General features: G+C 39.6%; 1 protein-coding gene across 2 annotated transcripts; it reads right to left on the bottom strand.

The window, feature by feature from the left end:
- Positions 1 to 173: 173 nt before the first annotated feature.
- ttc13 (tetratricopeptide repeat domain 13) lies at positions 174 to 26878 on the bottom strand. Of its 2 annotated transcripts, none has more exons than XM_085133015.1 (23): positions 26671 to 26878; positions 24185 to 24279; positions 22597 to 22672; positions 22435 to 22505; positions 22227 to 22292; positions 20161 to 20253; positions 18095 to 18211; positions 17901 to 18011; positions 15473 to 15555; positions 15218 to 15359; positions 14893 to 15067; positions 7982 to 8138; positions 7342 to 7472; positions 7123 to 7255; positions 6406 to 6498; positions 6108 to 6191; positions 5900 to 5984; positions 5374 to 5483; positions 4447 to 4582; positions 3296 to 3375; positions 2965 to 3043; positions 1487 to 1566; positions 174 to 1405 (listed from the first exon to the last, which is right to left on the bottom strand). In XM_085133015.1, exons 1-23 carry the CDS (start codon positions 26837 to 26839, stop codon positions 1291 to 1293), a joined length of 2481 nt encoding a protein of 826 aa, XP_084989141.1. In that variant the 5' UTR covers positions 26840 to 26878; the 3' UTR covers positions 174 to 1290. The 2 variants fall into 2 exon arrangements, with proteins under 2 accessions (XP_084989141.1, XP_084989142.1); XM_085133016.1 differs by having other exon boundaries at positions 5374 to 5480.
- Positions 26879 to 27647: the final 769 nt, after the last annotated feature.

Below are 27647 nucleotides of genomic sequence, written 5' to 3'. Positions count from 1 at the left end.
TTCTTTTTGTTTTTAATGACAGATGGTCTAATACATTTGTAATGAACCCCCCCCCCCCCCCCCCCCCCAAAAAAAAAAATGATTGAACTTGAAGATCAGAGAAAAAGTCAAGAAACTTTTTGACTTTTTGTAATTTTGGTAGATTCAAAACTGATAACGACAAGACAACTGCAGATTTGGTGAATGTTTGATATTTTACTCAAAAAGCACCAAATGGCTCTGAAAGCTCTCTAAAATCTCTGACTGTTGTTATTCATCATAAAAAAAGAAAATAATAAAAGAAATCATATTTGCTCAAGTGCTGACAAACAATAGCCCTGAAAAATTTGTTCCATATTTTTAAAACCCCCCAGACTCATTCTCTGCTGAAAGGTTGGATTCTGTGTGCATGCACAGCAGTGGTTTAACAAAAAATGTTTAAAGTGCCAATTACAATCTTTAATGTTAAATAAAACCAGAAAGTGCCATTTCACATTCTTGGTAACCTAAAGTAAGAGATTTGTAGAGATTTCGGCATGACTCTGCAAAGAAAGCTTGTTCATACCAACCGATGGACAGATGGCGTTGGTTGTGCTTTGGGTGTCTGAGGCACGAGGCCTATAAAGCAGAGAAAGAGCAAAGGTGAACAGAATCTCTTCTGCATCCCAAACAAACTGAAACATCCTGCTTTCACCATCCAGTATCGTTTCCACAAACACAGAGTGTGGATCTAAGAAATTAACATCGGTCAGTAATAACAAAAGCACCTAAATTTATCCTTAGAGTGCTGTGAGTTAAAATTATGCTACAAGAAGTAGAAAAGAAAAATGCTGAATTGCCTGACAACAGAGGTTGAAGAACTTAAAACAGGTGGCACAGAGGTGACTTAGCATGTCAACCCAAGATTTCTGAAAACCCTTCAAACCATGTTTCTTAAGTAGAAGCTGAGTTTTTACATGGATTTAAGGAGAAACAACAGGCAACAAAGATTTGGATAAAACAGTAAGATCAACTTTTGGTAAATTAAAACAGAGGTCACCTCTTTAAAGAGTAAAGCAATCCCATGAATTTGCATTAAAAGCCTTTCATTTCCTTCAAGGTTCAAAAAGAGCTCACACTACTACTTTGCCAAAACCCTTATTACATTTTAAATAATTAATCCCTAATTAATTGTGCCGAGATGTTTTTTGCCGATCTCAGTCCAGTGTTGACTGGGATGTAGAAGATGACGGTCCCTTAGGTTCTACCCAGTGCAGGAGCTTTATTATTAAGACTTTCCTAAACAGACCTCTCTGCAGTGCACAAGTCATGTTAAGACTTTTTTGGACAATGTGAAGATGAGTCTGTGTTGAGGACCTCAATCATTGTTCTGGTTGTCGGGAAGGACTCTGCTACAGATGGAAGACTCTGGTACCAACTTGGTAAACTAGAGAGGAAGAGAAAATGTCAGATAATGTGCCTCTGAAGCAGACAAATAACACACCAGAGAAATAATTACTCTTTGTACCTCTTGAGATTCATCCAGCTCTTTGCTGTTTTACTGAAGCTATCTGGACTGGGTGTGGTCATGGCTTCAAAATCTACCAGCTGAAAAGATATATATATATATTTAAATCAAGCAAAAACAAACAAACACCCCCCCCCCCCCAACTCCCACACAACCACAACCAGCTTAAAGGATAGGTAGAGTAGTTGAAGCGAAGGCCACATTTCCATAAATAAAGACACGTGTAAATAAACCTGAGCACCATGCTTTCCAAGACACACTTGAAGTTAAACAAGCCACAGTTCCTGCTCTTTCTTTGCAGTGCAGATTTACAAAGAAAGAAAGCTTTTCTAAAAATTGACAGATAACTTTATAGAAGTTAAATGCTGTGTAGCAAAAATGAGAAGCCCGCTTTCTTTCCAATGTGGTCAGACTAAATCATGAAGGGTTTTGGAAAATTCCTTAAAAAGCAACAATATGAAGAAAAACACAGCAGGGCTGCCAACTGTTCATACCATCTGTGAGACACCTGCTTTCACTCTCTACTTGAACACGAACAAGGAACGCAAACAATCCTCTCTTACATGCAGTAAACGGCAGGAGACAGAGATCAGCGATACCAGGATGTATCATAGACGAAAGACCACATCTGATTTTAGACAAGGACTGACCCCTGGCCCACTTTCAATTCAGCGGCTACATCCCAGCACTTGTAATCTCTAATTATTAAAGTAAGCAACAAAAAAGCACTGCAAAGTTGAAGAAAACTATGACCTGAAGTTTAATTAAACATGTTTATTAGTCAACATATGAGAAACGGGTGAAGGCAGCAGACACTGATGTCATCACTAATCAGGCAAAAAGAACTAAACGGATTTAAACTGATTATTCCTGGACTGTTATCAAATATGTCATCAAGAAAGTTGGTGCAGAGCTAATGATTTTTCCTTCTTATGAGGAAAAGGTTTTCCAGTCTGATTATATGTTATTTTGAAGACTGAACTTTTGCTCTGCTGCCACTCTGGACCACTGAAACCATCTGGACTTTGGCTGAAGTGATGATGGTCCAAAATTGTACAGAAGATGAAGTGACCACAAATCACCAAAAAAACGAATCTCTGAATGTTGCACCACTCCTGCAAGAGGAAATCATGAAGTATGCAGTCCTTCTGTACCAGGTAAATCAGCACCTACATGTACATAGTGCTCATTTAAACACGACTTAAGACCTAGAAACACATTCTAGACCGTATAAGCAATGTAATCTTACATAACATATGGTAGAGTAAGCACCAGTGTAAATAACAATAGACAGCTTTCAAATTTTTGTTACCCATTTTTTAAAATATTACTTTTAAAATGTTTAATTATCTGCTAAAAAATTGCATTTGGTCCTATGCATTACTTCCATATATAACAAATGTCATACAGAATTAGTGTTAAGTCAATAAAAACTTGCTATATATTCTTCTACTGAAGTAAGATTCACATTAATTTACCTTTCCTTTTGGGATCCTACCAATGACCTCTTTCCCACTGGCCATCAGTGCCCCCATCACCACTGAGTAAGCCACCACACTGAGGAGAAAGTGATGCTTCATTAGCTGAATACTTCCTCTGACATGTTTCAAGAGTTTCAAGTTTCAAGACCGCAGACTAAAATAACATTATTATTATCCTGCATTTATCTTTCAGTCTTACTAGGCCATTGTTTCTGGGATTTTTTCCAAACTAAGATGACAGCTACAAAGAAACTCTCTCTCCCATTTATCATTCAAATGTAGAAATGCTTCACAATGCACCTGTGGGCTGTTTTGACTTTGAAATTACCTGGATCCTCTGGAAAGCGGCATCAGGTTGCAGAAGTAATAAACCAAGGAGAGGATCAGGTTACACACTGCATCTGCATCCTGAAAGAACAAAGATCATCACAGAATCAGCTGTACAGTTGTGAACAAAGGCTTAATGTAGTCGTGACCTCTGCTGCACTGTGTGCTGTCTTCAGTTACGGTTTATCTTAAACGGGGTGAAAGCAGAGAAGGCTGCAGACTTAATAAAACAGAACAAAGAGCGAAAGCCAGGAGGGATGTTCACATTGTTCCAGGTCTCTGTTACAGAGGAGTGAGAACATCCTGTTTAGTTCTTGTTTGTTAGTTGTTTAGTCAGGACCACTGTTGTGCTGTCTGTATAAATTAGCAGACAAGTCACGGTAGGCTGCCGGCACAGATTTTTTAATCAAGACAAACTGCTTGAATGGTTTGTTCTGTTTATTCCGGCAGTTTGACAGAAAACCATCAACAAAAATGAATGGCAGCAAATAAACTCAGCTAAATCCAACAGTGACAGAGAATTAATCAGTTCTACTCATAGTTTGCTTGTCTAGACAAGTAAAATACGTGATTTCAGTAGAGAGGACCAGAGGGGGAATAAGAGGGGAGAGGAAGACGCTGAGGAAAAAACAGACATGAGGCCTATGTTTTGTTTTGCTTTTGAACACTGCCTTGTCTTTTCTAAAGTGACTTTTATCTCTTATGCAAAGAAATTGTAAACAGCCTTGCTACTCTAATAAATAATAAATACGACTTAATGTGTTTTTATGTTGATATTGACAGCTCCATCTGTTCTCCTGCAGCTGTGACCATGTTTCTAGCTCGATACAAAACCTTTTTGCTAGATACTGCTTAAAACGGAATTCAACTTGTAAATATTTTCTATTTATTCTTCAGAAAATATATAATAAAAAAAATCTTTTTGCCAAATGTCCAAACCCCAGACACTAGAGACAATATCAGAGATATGAAACCGCAAGAAAAAAACTAGAACCAAAGCTCGAACACAAAAACAACATTTTATTTGCAGGTATTGCTTTAGAGGAAGGAACATCCTTTGTTAACTTAAGATGTCATCTACTTAAAGCTGTCCAGAAATGGATATTTCACATTGCACCACCATCTGCTTTCTATTACCAGCAGGAATCTTACCCCGAGTTCGGTTGATAACATCAATGCCTTTCCTTTGGCAGTGAGGTCTTTGTAGATGGACTCTATCTCTGACTGGTACTGCTGCGTCCGCTCTTCAGTTGTCTGCGTTTCTACAGAGAATAACATGTTTCCCACCCTGAAATAAAACAAAATTTACAAAAAAAAAGAAAAAAAAACACTTCAGAGGGTAAAACTTGGAAATATCTGGTTATGTGTGTAGACTTGTAAAGCATCTACCTAACAACTGTGGAGCACATGTTAAAAAACAGGTGTTACTGGTTTTTGCAGTAATGAGTCTGCACATATTAAATGAAAACATTAAATTTCAACTGCCCTCCTTTTTTAAGTAGTCACTTTTTTCAGAGATACAAAATTCCCATTGTTTCTGCCATTTTTAAAATTTGATTTCAGTCAAAGTGAAAGGACAAAGTCACGGGGAGCTACAAATGATGAATAGTACCAGTGGAAAGAGACAACTGTGCAGGTATGGCTAATAATAATAATTATTATTATTATAATGACCTGAATAATTCTAATTCAGTTCATTTCTGGCAAATGGTCTGGCTTGGACTCCTTAAGATTTGGGACAAACTGATGCTGCACAGCATGATTAATGTGAAAGAAAACTACAAGCATGCTGCACAAAAATCCAGCGCTCCCAATGCTGATTGTAAAACGTGAAATTCTGACAGTTACTGCTCCTTATCTGTGCACAAGAAGAATATTCTTAGCACCTTTTGATTGACCTTTGTCTTGTATACATACCTACGTATGTAAATACTTTACTGTTCATGAAATATACCTTCTAGGAGATCCTTGTGATTATTATTCCCCTGTTCAAATATTTATATTTATTTTTATATGAACTGTTAGTGTTGATGAAAGTGTTGTTTTAGAATATTGAACACAGAGAACGGCAGATTGCACCTGTCTCCAGTGATGGTAATGGTGAAGCCATCGTACTCTTTCCCAGGGTCCTTCAGGCTCGGCACCTTCGAGTTGACTGTGAAGCCATCTCTGGTTTTACTGTTGAACTGCTTCAGGAACAAACACACCAAACAAAAAAACAAAAAGAAAACACCCATCCACAAAAAAAACAAAACAGGATGTTGTGCTGCTTTAAAAGGTCTCTTATGGGCAAACATTCATCAATATTAAAATATATTTTAAACTACATGACAACCAAATATTGATTAAATTTAATATAGAAAAATGTAATACATGTGTTTAAACTTTTATGTTTTTTTCTAATTCAGTTTCTGTCAGTCATGTTTGATGTGATTTTTTGGATCAACAGCATATAGATCTAGGCTCCATATCTAGGCTATAGATATAAGTTCACACACAAAACTGGGAAGTAATGAATATCACTAGTGTTACTAGTAGACTAAAACTAATATCCACTTGAATCCTTGAGTGCAACCTGAACTAGATTCTCTCATATCCTTCTTACCTTCATTATAGGAAGCAAATCTTCTACTTTATTCACATTTTCTAGAGCTTGGCGGACTTCCAGGAGGCCTCTGGGGTTGTACGCCCTGAGACAGACAATAAGAACATGTTGGTTACAGAAACAGCAAGAACACTGCAAGAACAATTAAGCCATAGATGATGCTTCAAGGAATTCTGCAAAGTCATTGGAGTTGTGATTCAGGTTTTACCCGTGGTAGACCAGTATTCTGTCTTTGATGAAGTCAAGTATGTTGTCAAAGTAGGCAAGGTATCTGATGTTGATAATTTGCCCCCTGGACAAATAAAGAGGGAAAAAACAGACCTCAATATACTACTTTTCAAGGAGCTTCTCAGAATGAGGCTCTCACAGGGAACAGAATGATAGAGATACATCATATTCCAAGAAATTGAAATAAATGTTTCCGCACTACAAGGTGAGGCCATATGGAAATTCAGTCCTATAACCCATGAGAGTGTTTGACGCCGTCTTCGAGGCCAAGTTGTTACCTGATGAGGTTGATGTGATTGTTGAAGCCTCGACTGAGACTCCTGGCAGGCATCTGGTCTAACCACAAAACTGGCTGGTCTGGATCGGCGATCCTACGAGTACAGGAAAGGCCCGTTTAGTGTTTCAACACTGCAATCTAATTAACCACACATCAAACACTCTAGTGGGAAAGTGACTTGTTGAATTTGGACAGAATTGGTGAGAACAGGCTAGTTACCAGGATAAGTAAACCACAGTGAAATGTGAAAAACGACCTGACTGCTGAGTACTTTCTAGTGCTCACACGGTAAAAACCTCAGAAACTTAAGCCATGTGTCAGCTTCAGTCTAGACTTCATTTTGCAATGCAGGACAGTTGAAACATCATATGTCAGCATCTGTCTCCTTCCTATTCCATCAGTTTTCAGTTTTAGAGTCATTTCCTGGAGATAATTAGGATCCCATAGTTCCTCTTCACCACACCCAATTTCTTGTGGAATGAGAAAGAAACATTTTTCTAGGTGTTTTACTCATTAACGTCGGTCCAAGCCAAACATGCACTTAAAAGAGTGACGGCAAAATTAATTCCCTACAGTCTCTGCATTATGCCACTCTTTTCCAATGGAAATACAGATGTCAAACATATAATGGTGCCTCCATAAATTTGACCTGAGTGATGTCATATAAATTTGGTACAAAGTCCTTTTTATTCTGTGAAAGTTGCACCGTGTTTCTCACCTCCTCCATTTGACTGCTATGTCAAACATGTCTCTCCACTGCATTTGCCTGGTTTTGCCATTGACTCGCACTTTGGAGTTGCTCCATGTCCGATGCATGGCCTGCATTACCTCTAAGGTTGCTAATCCCATGGCTGAAGAAGCACAGACAGCTCTTTATTTTTAGGCTCTTGTTAACACTTGATGATCTTTTCAAACTGTGGCATTGTCTCGGTGGTACCTCTATGTATTCTTCTGTTGGGTAGAAAACCAGGAGTGTCGTACTGCATGAGTGCCCCCAGATGGTCGGCCGTGCAGATCAGCTTCTGAACTTCATTGCTGTAGCTGTCGAAGTTCTGTGGCAGCACGTCTCTGCCAACCAGAAAGACGTGGAGAATAAGGCTTTCATGAAACGCACATTTTTTTCCTAGACACTGGCTGTCAACCTTCTACAATATCACAAAACAGATGAAGTAGTTTGAGCCTGCTGACATGCATGCATAAAAACATCTACTTGATGAACACAGGAGCTTTCGTGTCATATGGAAAACATGGCAGGTGTTGGTTTTGAACCACAAAACGCTGCCTCGTGCTTTAGCTCATGAAAACTTCTACAAACTGAAGCTCAGGAAACCACAGTTATGATGGTCCTGATTTTCCTAGATTTTCTTATGATGACAGACTTAAGGTGAAGTGTAGGGCATCCTAAATTAAATTCAGATTGAAATGTGAAAACAAATGTAATCTGTCACAATAATTTCTGCTTTGGCCTCAGAAAAAGCTTGACATTTATATAAAGAATAGCTAGATTAATCACTTCATCATCGCAGCATCATTACAGTTGATCGTTATGGTCAGAGTTAACAGTCCCACAAACCCACTTGATATGTGGCTGCAGGCCAGGCTGTTCTTCATAGTCCTCTATTAAAAAAGGCAGGTTCTTGGCCCAGTGGTTCTTAAAGTTTCCCGGTAAGTCCTGGTCCACGTTGTACTCTGCTACTGGGATATCCAGGTGGGAGTGCAGGTAACGAGAGTACTCTGGAAGAAATCAAGTAAACAGGACCTTTATGTGACAAGTAAAAAGACCAGAGGTGGTGCATTATGAGGTGGTGGTTTAGGTCAAAGGATACTAATGCTAAAAATAAAGAAAAAGCATGGTTAAGGTATACAGAAGAGTCTATCATGGCCAAATAATACAAAAAAAGGGCACAAGCACAAATGAGACTGAATGAATGCTTTCTTCTGATGAACCAGGGGGACTTTGAGAAGCCTTAATTTCCTGGGGTTTTTTTGTTTGTTTTTTTTAAAAAAGCCCATCATATTCTAACATTCCTGGGTTTTTTAACAATGCAATAGTTCTCCTGAAAATTAAATCAGAAGAAAATGCTATTCTTTAATGCAAAAGTAATACACTGGAAATACTCCTCTGTATGTCACATCTGGTGGCCTTTAGCTCAGCTGTGCTGCATGTCACTCCCCCTTGTTTCCTCAACTTTGTACTTTAACAATTGTTCTAATGAAAGCCTCCAATGTTCAAAGAAACTCTGAACATTTGAAAATATGAAAAATTCATGAAAAAAAACAAGCACTGTGACGTTTTGGAGAATCTAAAATATAACTGTCCGTTTCCTTTTTTGTTAAAACAATAAGTAATTAAAGCTGCAAGCAGCGTTATGAGGGCCCTCGCACCCCGGCACGTCGAGCCACGCCCAACACCTAAAACCAGCACGTCCGATCTGATGTCACATTGATGGAATTCATGCATTTAACCACCAGCTAACATTTCATCTCATTCAACCATGATTATAGTCGTCCCACTAGGTGGCGCTCTAACCATTAATGACAAATGGCATAACAAACATTTCCGAGCTTGAGTCTCATCATACCTGCGACCTTTGGGAGAGATTGGACATTGTGTTTTTGAGTGACAGCAGATTACTGCTTTTTGCCGAGTGATTCAAACTCCATGTGCCGCCATGACCACCTGGTTTCCCTCAATGTAAAAAGCTTCGCAATTTAACATCACAAAGGTCTTTAGATTACACGCACTGCAGATCGTGGCAATGTGACGAAATCCCTTGGAGGAGTTCGTCAAAGAACGGTGCCTTAAAAGAGGGGAAAATGTCACCAAAATTACACATTAATTTTAAAATGGCTGACTTCCTGTTGGATTTGGGATATTGCTCCAAGAGACTTTTTTGTACATCGTGATATCTCCTATAAGCTTACTAGGTTTCAGACTGATAAATAAAACACAGAGCAGGGGCTGATGTTTTGAAATTTTGTAGGGGGCGCTGTGGAGCCAATTCGCGCTATTCAAGGAAAATGATCACATAACAACAAAGCCTTCATCACATTGAAGCTGTGGGCCAATTTTCAAGCCTCTATAAACTTTCCAAGCCCCTCAAAAGCCACTTCATTTTACATGGTGAACTGTGTTGCCACCAGGGTGCGCCGTTCAGTTTAAAGTCACAATTTTCTCACTGAAGCATCATTAAGGACTGATGGTGATATTCACCGCTTTTGAGGTGGCCATGATGAACCTGTGAAAATCAGTAAAATAAAGTGTAAGACATGACATTTCCTGTTCCCACTAGGTGGCGCTCTGCGTATTCCTGACAATGGGCACATCAATCTGTTCAGGGCAGGTCTGAAATCATGCCTGTAAAGTCTGGTACTGACCAGACTGGATTTCATTGAGTTATACTGTTTTGTTTCTTCATGGCGAGACATTCAAGTTCACCATGCTTCTGGGGTTACACCCTTTCGCGAAAACTCACAGTTTTCACTATAACCCAAGACCAACTCCTTAAGGCTTTCCTGGAGAAATTTGAGGCTGCAGATGTCACCCATCACAATACTGTACCCCAAAGTGTAAAACATGACATTTCCTGTTCCCACTAGGTGGCGCTGTCCTTGATGTCAAATATGGCAGTTGAAATAGGTTCAGGGGTGGAGTCTTATCATATGTGTGCTCTTTGGTCCAGATCGGACAATGTATGACAGAATGAGAGGCAATAAGATTTTCATGGCGAGTCATCGAAATTCGCCGTGGCGCCACGGCCTCACTGTATTGTGAAAACTCAAAAGCTCCGCAATTTAACATGGCCCAGGTGTGTAGTTGAAACTGACCAAAGATGAAGCTTATACAACCAAATACCAAGGAGGAGTTCGAAAAAGTTCGAGGCATGGAAATGGCAAAATTAGAGCCAAAATGTGACCTTCACCTCCAAATGGCGGACTTCCTGTTGGGTTTGCGTCAATGGGCCCACAGACTTTTTTGTTCGTCTTGGCATGGTACACACGTGTGCCAAATTTCATACATGTAGCTCAAAAGATGTGGTCGTAGGGCTGCATTTAACAAGGCATAGGTGGCGCTCTAGAGCCATTTCCCACTGCTCATATGTAAAACAATTAAAATACAAAATTTTTCACCAGACCTGGCATGTGTGCAAAACTTCATGAGTTTTTGACCATGTTTAGGCCCTCAAAAAGGCCCTTGTTTTGCCTGAATAATAATAATAATAATAATAATAATAATTAAAGCTGCAAGCAGCGATATGAGGGCCCTCGCACCCTGGCACGTCGAGCCACGCCCAACCCCTACAACCAGCACGTCCGATCTGATATCACATTGATGCAATTCATGCATTTAACCACCAGCTAACATTTCATCTCATTCAACCATGATTATAGTCGTCCCACTAGGTGGCGCTCTAACCATTAATGACAAATGGCATAACAAACATTTCCGAGCTTGAGTCTCATCATACCTGCGACCTTTGGGAGAGATTGGACATTGTGTTTTTGAGTGACAGCAGATTACTGCTTTTTGGCGAGTGATTCAAACTCCACGTGCCGCCATGACCACCCGGTTTCCCTCAATGTAAAAAGCTTCGCAATTTAACATCACAAAGGTATTTAGATTACATGCACTGCAGATCGTGGCAATGTGACGAAATCCCTTGGAGGAGTTCGTCAAAGAACGGTGCCTTAAAAGAGGGGAAAATGTCGCCAAAATTACACATTAATTTTAAAATGGCTGACTTCCTGTTGGATTTGGGATATTGCTCCAAGAGACTTTTTTGTACATCGTGATATCTCTTATAAGCTTACTAGGTTTCAGACTGATAAATAAAACACAGAGCAGGGGCTGATGTTTTGAAATTTTGTAGGGGGCGCTGTTGAGCCAATTTGCGCTCTTCAAGGAAAATGATCACATAACAACAAAGCCTTCATCACATTGGAGGTGTGCGCCAATTTTCAAGCCTCTATAAACTTTCCAAGCCCCTTAAAAGCCACTTCATTTTACATGGTGAACCGCGTTGCCACCAGGGTGCGCCGTTCAGTTTAAAGTCACAATTTTCTCACTGAAGCATCATTAAGGACTGATGGTGATATTCCCCGCTTTTGAGGTGTCCACGATGAACCTGTGAAAATCAGTACAACAAAATTAAAGCCATGACATTTCCTGTTGCCACTAGGTGGCGCTCCACGAATTGCTGACAATGGGGACATCAATCTGTTCAGGGCGGGTCTGACATCATGCCTGTAAAGTCTGGTACTGATCAGACTGAATTTCATTGAGTTATACTAATTTGTTTCTTCATGGCGAGACATCAAAGTTCGCCATGCTTTCGGGGTCACACCCTTTTGCGAAAACTCACAGTTTTCACTGTAACCCAAGATTAACTCCTTAAGGCTTTACTGGAGAAATTTGAGGCTGCAGATGTCACCCATCACAATACTGTACCCCAAAGTGTAAAACATGACATTTCCTGTTCCCACTAGGTGGCGCTGTCCTTGATGTCAAATATGGCAGGTGAAAAATGTTCAGGGGTGGAGCCTTATCATATGTGTGCTCTTTGGTCCAGATCGGACAATGTATGACAGAATGAGAGGGAATAAGATTTTCATGGCGAGTAATCAAAATTCGCCGTGGCGTCACGGCCTCACCGTATCACGAAAACTCAAAAGCTCCGCAATTTAACATGGCCCAGGTGTGTAGTTGACACTGACCAAAGATGAAACTTATACAACCAAATCCCAAGGAGGAGTTCGCAAAAGTTCGAGGCATGGAAATGGCAAAATTAGAGCTAAAATGTCACATTCACCTCCAAATGGCGGACTTCCTGTTGGGTTTGCGTCAATGGGCCCACAGACTTTTTTGTTCGTCTTGGCATGGTACACATGTGTGCCAAATTTCATACATGTAGCTCAAACGATGTGGTCGTAGGGCTGCATTTAACAAGGCATAGGTGGCGCTCTAGAGCCATTTCCCAGTGCTCATATGTAAAACCATTAAAATACAAAATTTTTCACCAGACCTGGCATGTGTGCAAAATTTCATGAGTTTTTGAGCATGTTTAGGCCCTCAAAAAGGCCCTTGTTTTGCCTGAATAATAATAATAATAATAATAATAATTAAAGCTGCAAGCAGCGTTATGAGGGCCCTCGCACCCTGGCGCGTCGAGCCACGCTCAACACTTACAACCATCACGTCCGATCTGATGTCACATTGATGGAATTCATGCATTTAACCACCAGCTAACATCTCATCTCATTCAATTATGATTATAGTCGTCCCACTAGGTGGCGCCATAACCATTATTGACAAAGGGCATAACAAACATTTCCGAGGTCGAGTCTCATCACGCCTGCGACGTTTGGGAGAGATTGGACTTTGTGTTGTTGAGTGACAGCAGATTACTGCTTTTTGGCGAGTGATTGACATTCACGTGCCGCCATGACCACCCCGTTTCCCTGAACGTAAAAAGCTTCGCAATTTAACATCACAAAGGTCTTTAGAATCCACACACTGGAGAATGGTTCAATATAATGAAATCCCTTGGAGGAGTTCGTCAAAGTACGAGGCCTGAAAGGAGGGGAAAATGTTGCCAAAATTACACATTAATTTAAAAATGGCTGACTTCCTGTTGGATTTGGGATGTTGCTCCAAGAGACTTTTTTGTACATCTTGATATCTTCCATAAGCTTACCAGGTTTCAGACTCATAGATGAAACACAGAGAAGGGGCTGTTATTTTGAATTTTTGTAGGGGGCGCTGTGGAGACATTTCGCCCTATTCAATGAAAATGATCACATACCAACAAAGCCTTGAGCACATTGGAGGTGTGCGCCAAATTTCAAGACTTTTTACACTTTCCAAGCCCCTCAAAAGCCACTTCATCTTTCATGGTGAACCGCGTTGCCACCAGGGTGCGCCGTTAAGTTTAAAGTCACAATTTTCGCAGTCAAGCATCATGAGGGACTGATGGTGATATTCACCGCTTTTGAGGTGTCCACGATGAACCTGTGAAAATCAGTACAACAAAATTAAAGCCATGACATTTCCTGTTGCCACTAGGTGGCGCTCCACGAATTGCTGACAATGGGGACATCAATCTGTTCAGGGCGGGTCTGACATCATGCCTGTAAAGTCTGGTACTGATCAGACTGAATTTCATTGAGTTATACTAATTTGTTTCTTCATGGCGAGACATCAAAGTTCGCCATGCTTTCGGGGTCACACCCTTTTGCAAAAACTCACAGTTTTCACTGTAACCCAAGACCAACTCCTTAAGGCTTTCCTGGAGAAATTTGAGGCTCCAGATGTCACCCATCACAATACTGTACCCCAAAGTTTAAAACATGACATTTCCTTTTCCCACTAGGTGGCGCTGTCCTTGATGTCAAATATGGCAGTTGAAAAATGTTCAGGGTTGGAGCCTTATCATATGTGTGCTCTTTGGTCCAGATCGGACAATGTATGACAGAATGAGAGGGAATAAGATTTTCATGGCGAGTAATCAAAATTCGCCGTGGCGTCACGGCCTCACCGTATCACGAAAACTCAAAAGCTCCGCAATTTAACATGGCCCAGGTGTGTAGTTGACACTGACCAAAGATGAAACTTATACAACCAAATCCCAAGGAGGAGTTCGCAAAAGTTCGAGGCATGGAAATGGCAAAATTAGAGTTAAAATGTCGCATTCACCTCCAAATGGCGGACTTCCTGTTGGGTTTGCGTCAATGGGCCAACAGACTTTTTTGTTCGTCTTGACATGGTACACATGTGTGCCAAATTTCATACATGTAGCTCAAATGATGTGGTCGTAGGGCTGCATTTAACAAGGCATAGGTGGCGCTCTAGAGCCATTTCCCAGTGCTCATATGTAAAACCATTAAAATACAAAATTTTTCACCAGACCTGGCATGTGTGCAAAATTTCATGAGTTTTTGAGCATGTTTAGGCCCTCAAAAAGGCCCTTGTTTTGCCTGAATAATAATAATAATAAGAAGAAGAAGAAGAAGAAACGGAGCAGATACAATAGGGCCTTCGCACTGTCAGTGCTCGGGCCCTAATAATAATAATAATAAGAAACGGAGCAGATACAATAGGGCCTTCGCACTGTCAGTGCTCGGGCCCTAATAATGCATTCAGTATAGATTCTGTAATAGACTGCACACCTATGCCTGAACTTGTGCTCTAGGTTCTTTGAAAACATGTCTTGAATGGACTCTATAGGAAGTCTCCAGGTGTCACGTGGTATCCTAAGCATGTTAGCGGCAGTCTTATAAGCTGACAGTTGTAGCTGCCATAAATCACCCCAGTCATTGGTTTCTGAGGTTTGTTCATCTGCCAGTTTATCCTGTAGGCAGAGCTCTGACTTGGAGAGCAGACTTTTTATGTACCCTGTAAAATAAGACTGATCTTGAATCAGCATTCTTCTCTTTATCTGCGATCAGTCATAATGTGTATGCATGTGTGTGTGTATATATAAAGGCCCACCTCTGAGGTATTTAACTTTGAGGTATTCAGAGCTGGCTTTTTGCCCCAGCAGAGGGTCGTTCAACATGACTTTAGTCTGAGCTTTGATGCCTTCGTAAAACTGCCCCATGGCCACGTGACTCAGCCCCTTCATGTACTGACACACCTCGTTGTAAGGCTCCAACTGAAGACACCTCTGAGGAAAACAAGAGAATTACATTGCATATGAATCCATTACCACTTCTTTCCTTGTGCTGCTAGCAAACCCTGTGTAAATTAAAAATTCCTAAAATTGCAGAGAGGGGTGTAAGGACAGCCTGTTTTACTTCGTTGTGGATAATTCTACCTTGAAGTTGCCTATGGCCTCCTGCAGAGAGCCATGGTGGTACAGCATCATGCCACGGAGCTGGAGAGACTGGATGTGGTTCTGATTCAGCATGAGGGCTTTCTGGAAGCTCTCCATGGCTGATTCAAAGTCACCCAGCTCTCTGGGAAAAGGAAGAGGAAAAGCAACTGTTGATATTTGGCTAAATACCCTATGTCAAAGTGACGTCCTGCATTTATGCATGGAGTAAGAAAGCATGCTGCAGAGTGCCTGTACCTGTAGGCCTGTCCGAGGCTCTTATAGGCATCTATAAAGTCAGACTTCAGTTTCAGTGCTTCTTTAAAGGTCTCAATGGCTTCCTGATAAAGAAAAAAGCAACCTTTCACATACATTGACAACACAGTTGAGAGGAAATGCATTAAGGAACACGGCAGACCAGAAATTCTGAGTCAGCAGGTGGTTCAGAACTTTAACACATTCAGATTTTGTCTTATGTAACCCCAGTGTGGACATGGCTAAATGCTGGAGTTTAGCAGTAACTGTTTAACACTTAGTTTAACAGTTAAACTGTTTACTATAATTACAGTCCTAGCTTTACAAGCAAAGGTGACAGTAATGCTGATAGTTTTAGGTGTTTAGCACAAAATATTGTGGCAAGCCATCCAACTGAGATATTTAAGAAATCAGTATCATAGTGATGCAACAGATAGACTGAGACAGGGGCTCATCAGACACCATGTGTGACTATTCACACCAAGTGCCATAGAAAGCCAACTAAGAACTGTTCAGATATTTCAGCCTGGTCCAGCCAAGTAAGGTTGGACAGTTGGACAAATTTATCAACCATCGATGATAGGTTGAGCCTTTCACTGATATTTATTTATTTGCCCATGAGTAGGTTTGCTAATAATGTCAGTTGAAGCTAAAAGAAGCAGTCAATGGAAAAAAAAAAGGGCTGTTTTAACGTCACCCTCTTCCAGCTGGGAGCAAATGCACCCTCCTCAGACTGCCCCCAAATGGAGCGATTTATTTACTCAAACTCATAACAGAAAGAAAGAAAGGCAGCAGCCTATGTTCAGAAATAGGAAACAAAACATTTTATTTAAATATACATCTGCACAAGCGGTGGTTGTGGTTACATCCTCAGGTTTGGCTCTTTAATCCAGTTTAAAGCCAAAGAAATCCAAAATTGGCGACTTTCAATTTTTTTGGACAACTAGTTCCTCCAAGTTTGGACTTCTTCTGTGTTCTAAACGTGCAAAACAGTCCGTGCATGACTACATTGCTCTGCCCATCAAAAAGTCGCCTGTGCAGATATATCGCCTATCGTCACATATGGGACTGATGAATGTCAGTTAGAAAAAATGTACATATCGTCCAACCTTAGTGCATAGCATGCAAATAAAAAGCAGATTCCACCAATGGGCACAACTCTCTCATCTAGAGTAAGCAAATATTTCTACAATCACATTTGCAACTATCATTAAAAGCACTAATGTTGTTGTTTGCAGTTAACTGTCAGCTGCCTGCAGGAGCTGCAGCTGGGATTCCCCCAGGAAATACTTTATGTTTAGCATCTACACGTCTTGTAGATGAATACCTGCAGATTCAAGTGCTGCTCTGCACACATTAGTCAGTGTGTGGGAAATAAAAATGCACTTGGCTCGGGCAGACTTTAAAATAACATACTAATTAGATGTGAAGCAACGTCTTATCATTCATCTACCATTTTTACTTCCCTTGTGGTGCACAGCGGATTTTATCAAAGACGAAAGCAGCTACCCCAGCATTAAGAGACACTTTCAGCATGAATGTGCTAAACATCACCAAGCACAACAAACAGCTAGCAGAAAACTCTGGTATGACACAGCAACAATCTCATCCGTCAGAGAGGCCAGGAAGAAAATGAAAAAAAGTCAGCTTTAACAAAGTTGACTTTTGTTAAAGCAAATTGAATAACTTTACCAAAGCATGTGGTTCCATCTGCTTCACAGCTGCATATATGTAAATAAGTTAAATCTGCAGAAATTTAGACAAGCTTAGAACACAATATGCATGAAACCCAATAAGCTTGAGCTTGTATTAAGCTATTCATCTCCTTCCCTTCATCTCCTGACACTGTAAGTCGCAAATATAATATTTAAACAACCCCCCCCAAACAAAAAAACCCAAACAGTCAGCTGACATTTGAATGCATTTCTGTGACTGTGTTTCCAGCAGCGAGCTGAGAACGACCCTGTTCGTTTGCATTAAATTAAATCCTCTTTGATGTTGTTGACTCAAATAATATCTTGGTAATTAAAAGTGAAAAGATAAATATAGACAGGATACACAAATGAGGTGTAATCATGCACTAACAAGATGTTTGTGCAACAAAAACTCTGATATGACAAATTCTGATATATCTGATTGTAGAAAAAAAACAAGAGCAAAACTCCAGACTGTCAAGTTTGATAATGCTATAACATACAGTGGAATCCATACTCCTTATAACAAGAATTAGAGATACACTTTGCTAACAAAACCAGCTAATCAGTGCACTATGTCATTATCTGTGGTCATATATGGTTACAATAAAATGTGATGGTGGAGGCCACGAGTCTTCCAAACAGTAATTCATTAACCAGTGAGTGATATCACACTGTTTATTTATCTTTGATATGGACAAGGCCATACTGGGAATATGAGACGGTGAACAGCTCACCTTGAGCATGCCTCTGTGGAAAAAGGTGAGGCCTTTATACAGCATGGCAATAGGCTGATTCTTCTTAAGCTCTAAAGACTGCTGGAAGTCCTCCATAGCGGCCACATAGTCCTGAACAGAGAGCAAAGCACAGAGTCATTGCATGGAAACATACAGGCATATATGTACGTTCATGCTGCATCTGACTGTCAAACCTCTGAAATGAAGAGCAGCGTTCCCCTGTGCCTGTAGAGACGAGCTGAGGGCTGTAGCTGGATGGCTTTTGTCAGGTCACTCAGAGCCTCACTGATGCGACCCAGAGGAGACAGGATCTAAACACACAAGCACCGAATTACACGTTTCATCTTCTTAATTTTATTGTTGCAAAATACTGATGAACTGAATTATTTTCTTTGCTTTTACACTGCATCGAAAGAACATTTTTGGGGAATAAAGATAAGTTTGTAGTTTTTATTTCATGAAAAACAGGCATGATTCAGTCACTGCAGTGCTCAAAAGATGGCATCATTTTCAGGACAGGCTTTGCATATTTCTGCAAGGTAATGTTAAACTGCACAGTACAGCTAATACAACAGCATGGCTTCATAGTAAAAAGAGTCCAGGTCCTGAACTGGCATGCAGCCCACACCTTTCACCAACTGAAAACATTTGACACATCTGGACTCGGGACTGCTTCAGTTCCCAGAGGATTACAGCCTCTTGTTAAAAGAAGGAGGAATGCTACACAACAATAAACATGACATTTTCCCAGCTTTTTTAGAGACATGGGATGTTGCTGCCATCAAACACAATGTAAACTAATATTATTCTCAGTTTAAACATTTGTTAGGTTTTCTATGCTCTACTGGTAATAAAATATGGTTTGTGGTTTTTGAGATTTGCAAAGCATTTAATTCTGTTTTTATTTACATTTTTCACTGCGTTGTGTTTAAATTCAAATGGTATAAAAGTCCCAAAGAGGAAATGGTAAATAAAACAGCAGAGTGAAACCTGCAGTGGGGGAATTCTTTTCTTTAATCTTGTGAGAGTTGCCACAACGCTAACCATGTCTGGTGACTGTTTATGTGCCCAACTGTTATTGAATATTGCTGTTGCCTAATATTATTTGCTATACTGTAGCTTAAAACCTATTTGAATTCACTTTAAAATTTATATTTTGCCTCTTTCAAAATGACAATGCATTGTCGATTATTTGTAGTAAAAGGCAGCTGCTCCAAATGTGACCGATGACATTCACTACTTCTATGTGTTGTCCAAATATAAAGAGATCGCCTTCATCAGTAACCATGATTATATGAAAAGTTGCTGACATTTATTGAGGATGTGTTTCAAGCGGTTTCTGAACATGTTGAGAGAATCAGACTCGTATAAAGACACCATTTCTCATATGTTGTGCACAACAGGATGTAGTCTGTGCCTGGCACGTTCTCACTTCTGAAAAAACTCAGTGTGGTTTAGGTGCAGGCTAAGTAAAATGTCCAGGAGGCAAAGCAGCTCGCTAGCTGCGAATTCAATATCCTCTAGTCTTACATCAAAATAATCGGATATCACAGAGACTTTGCAGTAGGAAGCTGCCAGGCTAATTTGCATTATCAAGTATATCTTGCTGGGTAATGCCTAGAAAAGTTCCAGGATGCAGTGTGTGTGAAAGCAGATGAAATCTACAAAACCTGTTTGGGGTAGTTATTTGTGAATAATGCAAATGATGTTTTATGATTAAAAAAACTCTGTGCTTTCCAAACTGATCCAACTTCAATAGTCAAGATAAATCATTTGGGAGAAAATCAAAGCAGGAGGAGCTCATCAGACTTGGAGAGAGGTGACTGATTGCTTGGAGCACATTTGTAGCTCATTCACATTTTATGTCTGGCTGATGACTCACTGACTGCAGATCTTTTTCATTTGGCTGTGATGTATTTTCTAGTCTAAAAAACCAAAACAACACAGCTCGATGCATTTTAAAAGTCACCAACTCCACTTCAAAACTGAACCTAAAAAGTTCATGGAACACGAATTCGCTTTGGTACAACTTCTGACTGCTTGATTAGACATTAAAGCTCAAAATTAATCCGAAACTTGACAATTAGAAGCAGAGAAATTAGCTACAAAACAGGAGGAAGGCAACTACATGTAATCAGTTCAATTATACTGCTACCAACAGTTGTTGTCTTAGCTTGTTGCAGTACTTGAAAGCCATAAAATAAATCAGTGCTGAGGAACACTAATAATAGATCACATTTGGCACAGAGTCACCTCTCACCTCTGCTCTCTGCTCGTAGACCTCAGGCCAGCTGGGCTCGAGGGTGATGACTCTGTTGAGCTCGTACAATGCCAAATCAGCATTCTTTATATCCTGGCATGGACACACAAGAGGAGAGAGGCACTTACATTTTGTTGACGTAAACGTTAACATATTGCGCACAAAACTTGGAACAAAGCCACAAACAACACCAAACACAAAAACTACTCTAAGCAGTTTTCTTCTCCCCCCTATTCTGGAGGGCAGACTACCATAACCGCAGCATCCTGGCAGACTGAATTGGCATTCACTGAATGTCACACTGAATCACTCTGCATTTACCTGAAACTGCTGTTGTCAACAAAATACAGGATTCTTTTTATTTAAGGACAAATAAACCAAAACGAAACCCACAAACCTCCCCAAAGGCGTCCAACAAAACACATCCACACAGCAACTCTCTGTGCAGCCCGAACTCAGCGGAGATCAGAATTGTTTTAAATCTGATTTTCAGAACAATTTAGCAGAACATAAAACGAGAATAGGAATAAATATATTTCAACATCTGAAAAATGCAAATAAAGGATGTCCATTAAACAAAGTGTGTGTGCACAGTCTGAAGTATGAGTCATCGGGCTTGAAGTTTAAGTCCCTCACAGCACAGTAGTGAATAGTGTTTCTGACACATTGATAAAATACCAGCAACATTCTCTCCCAAGTAAATATCATAAGTGGATTGTATTTATAAAGTCTACATTCACACAGGACTTATTCTACATATGCAGAGAGCTACTGACCTTCCTATTAGTGGAGGACTCATTCTACCTCCTAAGCCACAGCCTTTGATGATCTTTTACGACAGTTCATAAATATATTATGACTAAGATGATATGCAGATGGATAACTGCTTCAGTAATGAAAACACTATATTATTGGTTTATTTCCCTTCTTGCAACATTAAATTATGCTTCAATCACAGATTAGCTTGCATTAAAAACCATTTTGCATAACACTGAAAGCAGAATATTAGTAGTGTTTGTTTTGATTCACCTATTTAGTCATTGCAGACAGTTGTTTCCCAAAGATTATAGTGAAAGAATTTAAAAAGAATCTGCTCTGGTTACAGGCTCTTTAAACATTTCAGAGGCTGGGAGTTATGATGGGCATCCTAGTAAACTAGGTGTAAAACATTATTTACTTACATTTTAATTCAATATCTTTCATGCATAATCATTTACATATTTCCTGGCAACCTCTAGGGAAATTATGCCTTCCTGATGTAAGTTCTCCTGTCCAGATGGTTGCCAATAGGTCTCTGGGCCTGTGTGACTATTGCCTAAGGGACTTCTATCCTCGAATTTTTCGAGGATAGAAGGAAGATCTCACATCGAGTGTAAAACAGTCCTCCCTCTTTCTGAAAGCAGTATTCCTCAGATGCGTTCACAGATTCCTCATCTCTTTGTGGAAATAACAAGAGCGGTTACATCTGAAACCTCTGCTACTGAGACTTGTATCCCACAATACAAGAAAAGTTGCTTTTTAAGCTCATTTTGTAGCATTGTTTCTTTTAGTGGAAAGCGACAGTGAAGATGCACATGCACACAAAGAGATATTGACCTGTGAGTTTAACGTGCTCTCTGCTTTCACCACTTGGATATCAGGTCACCAGTAAGGTTGCTTATAACCAGTGGCCCACTTTAAATGCTTTTTAATGGCTAGTAAATAAATAAGTAAATTTTATTATTACAGCACCTTTCAAAGTGCAACAAAATAATACATAAAAATGTGAGATGGTATAAAAGGAAAATAAATCCTGGGAAAGAAACATTTGCTTTGTAGTTTTTTGGGTTGTTGCAGGAAAGACACACTTCAACCAGTTAGCCACATGCTAATTTGCATCATTTGTTCTTGGGCAGGTAGAAATCCAGACAACAAAAACATCATATAAAAAGGTTCAATATGTAGAAGATCCATTCAATTGCTTAATTTATAGACAACAGGCTCGCTTAAAACCAGCAACATGTTTGACTCATATTTGTAGGTGAGAAAGTCTTACACTGGTGCTGAATTCTACAGCTGCCACTTACCTGCAGACTTTTCTTCCCATAAGCTATCCCTCTCCCGTAGATGGCACTGACCAGCTCTGGGTCACCCTGTATCAAACAGAACAAATGTTCAGAATACGCAAAGAAAGGTGTTTTGTTTGGCATCAAAAGAATTTCTACATCTCTCAAAGGTTAACTGAAAGGTAATTATTGCAGAGCCGTATTGGGTAACATGTATGCACACACATACCTGCAGTAAGAGTGAAAAGTGTTTAATGGCTTCATCATAAAGTCCATTGCCTATGAGAACATAACCTATAGCTGCAATGACAGAAAAAGTGACAATGAAAAGCTAAATTTTAGCTGCATCAATCAGGTGTTTGAACAGCATTTGAACAACATGCTGACTTACCAAGCTCTTCATTTGTGTTTTGGTTATCTACAGGAAAAGGTATTTTTTTCTGTTCTATAAACAATTTGGCCTGATTCTGTAAGAGATGGCGACAAGAAGAAAAAAAAAAAAGACAAGGAGAAATTAGAAATGTCAAGAGAGGCACAAAATAATCATTTCCTTCCTGTGTGAAGGCAACTCGATTGAGTGGAGAAAAAACATAAAAGACAACACTTAAATGCTGTCGACACCTGTGTTTTCAGTTCATTGGAGAGCTTTAGAACGTGTTGACAACTTGCGTAAAATGACATTTTCAATATAACTGTTAACAGCTTTTTCAAGGATATTTTTACGAGCAATTTTAAGTGCCCTGCTGAATATCTCAGGGTTACTCTGAGGAATTATCTACTGCTGAACAGAGAACAACTCAGCAACTTTTTATTTCAAATTCCAAATGCAGGCATAAAGATTTCAAGGTAGACCTGTAACTGGAAATTTAGCACATACAGGAATTTCAAGACTCGATGTGCAAAATAAACTACTGCATTAACAACAATGCTTCCTTTTTTCCATCTTGTATTTGCTATGTTAACCCAAACGGCAGCACTGCAGTTGAATTACTGTATCTAAATTGGACAGCATGGAAATGTTGCTGCGGCAGCATTTTACAAGGCAACTGACAAGGCATGCACTTGCCCCATTCCTTTTATTGGGGATCCTTATCAAATCTCACCTAACATAAAACTGTGGGACTGCACTACTCCCACCCCACACCCTAAAAAAGAAATTTTGATTCTAAACATCTTGCAGCCTTCATCACAGATTCCTTAGATCAGGTTTGTCTTCAGTTGCTTCTGCACCTAGCATGCCACCTGCAATTTTGTGTGTGTGTGTGTGTCACGTCTTTAGCACAGACATCGTGTCTGTCAACTCACTAACCACTTTCACCAACCCCAAAAGGCTATCTTGCAGCTTGTGGTGGAGAGCACCAACCATGAGCTGTGCCGTACTCTTCGGGTTTTTTTTCATGCATAGGAACTGCATTTTTTTTTTTTTGGGGGGGGGGGGGGGGGGGGGGGGTCGTTAAGTACATAGATCCAATATGATCACTACAATCAGTGAATGTCATTCTATTACAATTCACCAAGTCATTAAATTTGGGCCTTTTTAAATGGTAAGTTGAAGCCCTGCAGTGTACATTTATTTTCACACACTGGAGCAGTGACATAGAGGTGAATTATAGGGTGTCAGTATCACACTCCAACAGCACCTTAGGGTGTGGTTACATGTGTAAGCACCAAAAGCAACCACACCCATCACTGTGAACTTAAGTATCTGATCAACACTGAAACTTAAGATTTTTTTATTTCTCTCTGAACAGAAAATGTGTGTAAAACTCAAACATAACCAGAATGTCTTGCTTTGGAAAAAACATAAAAAACATTAGAACACAGATTTCAAAAGGTTTATAAACTGCTTACACACACCTGTGTTTTGTGGTTTAACCTTGACTATATATACTATACTATACTTCTTTTTTTTTTAACGCTAAAGGAAACCGTTACAGGCCATGGCTGCTCTAGATCTAGACTAGTGTTTGAAATCTCACCAAGATCTTCTCTGCATTAAGTGAGAACACAGACTCGCAGGGCGGGTTGCTTCCCTCCTCACAGTCTGGGTCTTCCAACTGTAAAATTGAAGACTCTGAAAAGACAAAGATTCAAAGTATTTATCACTGGAAACAAAACGGTTCATAATGGCAGGGTATTTCAGACCATTAAGCTACTATGTCTTTTAAATCGTATTAAACATTGTAAAGTTTCAAAGAAAGAAAAATATCTGAGAAGTTAAGCAGACCTGACCTGACACACACTGAAATCCAAACTCATGAAGCCTGTTACAAAGTGCTCTCAAGGACATTTTCGGAGCCCCTCAGACCAAAAGGCAAAAGCTTTAAATCATAAGACGATGATCGATGATGTGCATGTGACAGTCTTTAAGTGCTGCAAATGTACAAAATGAATACTAACCACAACCATTTTTGTCCATCATATAAAAAGAGCCTGCAGCATGGTTCATTGTAAACTTAGGGGTGTAAAGCCGCTGTGTTATTTTACTTTGTTTTGTACATTTTAGGTGTAATTTTCACAGTAACAGCAACCACCATATTGAGCCCTTCAGTGAGAAGAACTGAATCTGACTTAATCTGCTGATTGAATCAGAAGCAAGCAAAACACTGTGAAAAGTTAAGAAACAATGTCATGGTTCATATTTCACAAATCATTAAGAATCTGTTTATTTCAACTTGTACAACTATATTATCTCTCATTATTTCTGTCCTAAATGCAGTGACACAGGGAAAACAAGAGGTGTCCGTAATAATTCCAACAAACTAAACGTGGGCAAAGAGAATGTTTGTTTGGTACACGTTCCAAATACAAAAAGGCATTCTGACATTTTAGTGAATCTAACTGAAGAAACACACACACAAACTATGCAGGTAAAGATTTAAAGTAGCATTTAAAGTTGTTTTTTTAATGGTCTGCGTATAGGCTTTTTCTTGGATGTATGAGAACGTATGTAAGCATTGTTCAGCATATCAGTCTCCATTACCTTAATTTTCAGTTAAATATGGACACTAGATGAAGAAAAACAATATTTTTATGCTTGAGAAAACAAGAAACATTTTTTAAAAGCACTAAACAATATTTTTGCTACAATTCCGCTAAATTTCCTTCAGCAGTATAGCAAAGCTTCTTTGGTTTGGTTTGTAGGTAAGAAAATCCCCATCTCTACACGCCTGTATTCAGCTGTTGCGACTCTTAACTGGTATCAAACATAACATTTTCCCCCAGCAGCCAGCAGATCAGGCTCTTAGTGGTCCCTTGTATATTTTTAATGGGCCTTATATTGCATGTTAAGCACATTGAGTTCACATGTAATGTAACGTGCTACATTTTTCTATTATCAATTTTCACATGTTATCAGTAGATATCTTTTTTTTTTTTATTATACTATATATAAAAATAATGTAGCTTATAATGTATGTAGCTTAAATAATGAAGCTTAGTGGAGTACATGCTGGGCTCATGTTTAGGACTCGCCCCTGCATATTGCAGGTGTTGCTGCTAGAGAGAGATGAGGTGGCTACTGCGAGCCTGCAGCAACATTTACAAAAAAACCTGCCAAATTTAAAGGCTGCGTTAAAGTAAACAAGCATTTCATCTACATACAGACTGATTTTATCTTAGCTTCTTCTAAAGTCAGACGTGCCATCATGCAAAACAAACCAGTCAGGTGACGCATTGCTTTTCCTTACATTTAACTATCTAAACAGGCTATGAGATGAAAGGCTTGTATTGGTAAACTAAAGACTGTAGGGAAAAAACAAAAATCAACTAAGAGTCGATTGAACACAAAACACTTTAATGACAAATGTAACTAAATTTACGTCAGTTCCTTTTTATTTTTGTTTTTAAGCAAGTGAAAGTAACACATTTACAGTTGATTGTCTTTTTGTTCAGAATTCTAGTTTTAATTAATATTTCAATGAACTAAAATGTCTTTTTCACACGTTGTATAGGTTTTTAGCTCAGTTATAGTTATTGCAACAAGCTTTGGTCAGTCTAATTATAGAAGTGGTGAGTTACTGACATGCCGAATGCAGCGAAAGGACATTGTAATTATAAGAAACTTTTCAGTTTTCCTCTTTAAATATTTATTTTACTGCTGCAGAAGGCGATATTAAATTGCGCGTTCTTTGGCTGGAGTATGGTTTACTTCCCTTTGTTTAAGGTAAAACATACAGTTTGCTGACTGAAGTGAGCTTTTCGATAAGCACTTTTAAGTTTCTTTACAGTTATTTACACTTGAACTCCACTTCCTGTGTTTGAACTCTGTTTTCTTTCATATTTGGCGGAAAAAAAGACTATTTTTGAGGCAGGAAAGGCTACTCTTAATGATCCCTTCGAGCTGTCACCGCTTGCTGTTATTGGCGTATTAACCTTAGCCTTTAAACGGTTGGGCTAGCCGGGTCCAAGTGACAGTTGTATCAGAGAGGACGTGGCAAAGTAACAGCGAAAAGGCAGACTTTACCGCAGTCAGCAGCGTAGTCCTCCCATTCAGACAGCGAGCTGCATCCCTGTTTGTGGAGGTCGTTGTTGAATAAAGTGAGAGTGGAGAAGAACTCGGTGGAGAAAATCGCCCGGCACAGGTACAAGAGTGAGAGCGCTACCACAACAACAGCCCGGCTGGCAGGGGCCATGTTGTGCTACATGTGTGACGCCACAGGGCGGAAGCTGCTGCAGTTCGACCCAAACGGGCACGCCCCCCTCACGCGCGAATCTGCGGGACGCGAACAAGAAGCCCGCAAAACGGAGGGAGCTATTAAACCACATTTCCCAACACCCTCTGCGGCTGTCAAACCGGTTCCGCGAGCGTCAAGCCAGAAATCACGGTTTTCCGTTATGAGATTCAATATAAAAGTATAGGCAATTTTCTAGGATAATTTGTTTATCAAAAGGAGATGTTTTGTTAGAACTTATAAATGTTTAAGTTTAGACAACTCGAATTATTATTATTATTTTTTTTACATTTTTCTAAATTTGGTTTTGAAATGTTTAAATTATGTATGTACTCCACTTCTTGACCAGTTGACCTGCATGCCATGCCTTTGTAAAGGGTGTGAGCTTCAACCATTCCAGTAAGATACTATTCATCTTACTGGAATCCAGTCTTCCCAGTCCAGTTTAGAGCTGGTATGAGGAATTTACACCCCATCAGACTCCCTTGTGGTCTAGTGTCACATATATAGCGCTCAACTTCTACTATTTCAGACAGCAATGTCGTATGAAATGAAGACGTCAGTCGTTTCACATGATCCACAGCTTTATGCAATAACTGGTAATTGTATGACATTGTTATGGGCTGAATCTGTGGTTTTGAGGTTAGTCGCAACAGTATGAGTATACAGTCTGTCTTCATAAACCAATTCTGACATCGTAGGCAATAGTATAATGTTCTCTTCTGTCTCAAAGTGTACTAAAACAAATCAGAATAAAAGCTATTCATAG

This window comes from Neolamprologus multifasciatus, chromosome 15, assembly GCF_963576455.1.
Source record: "Neolamprologus multifasciatus chromosome 15, fNeoMul1.2, whole genome shotgun sequence".
NCBI classification, from domain to species: Eukaryota; Metazoa; Chordata; class Actinopteri; order Cichliformes; family Cichlidae; genus Neolamprologus; species Neolamprologus multifasciatus.
Note: the sequence above shows the minus strand (reverse complement) of the source record. Positions and strands in the feature narration are given on the sequence as shown.

What these genes read in the sequence shown, in the direction of transcription:
- ttc13 (XM_085133015.1), bottom strand. Translation starts at nt 26,839, where the DNA reads ATGGCCCCTGCCAGCCGGGCTGTTGTTGTGGTAGCGCTCTCACTCTTG. An exon ending in CGCTGCTCTTCATTTCAGAG is followed by an intron (nt 18,012 to 18,094) that starts GTTTGACAGTCA and finishes CTCTCTGTTCAG; the next exon opens with GACTATGTGGCCGCTATGGA. An exon ending in AGAATACTGGTCTACCACGG is followed by an intron (nt 5,985 to 6,107) that starts GTAAAACCTGAA and finishes TGTCTGTCTCAG; the next exon opens with GGCGTACAACCCCAGAGGCC.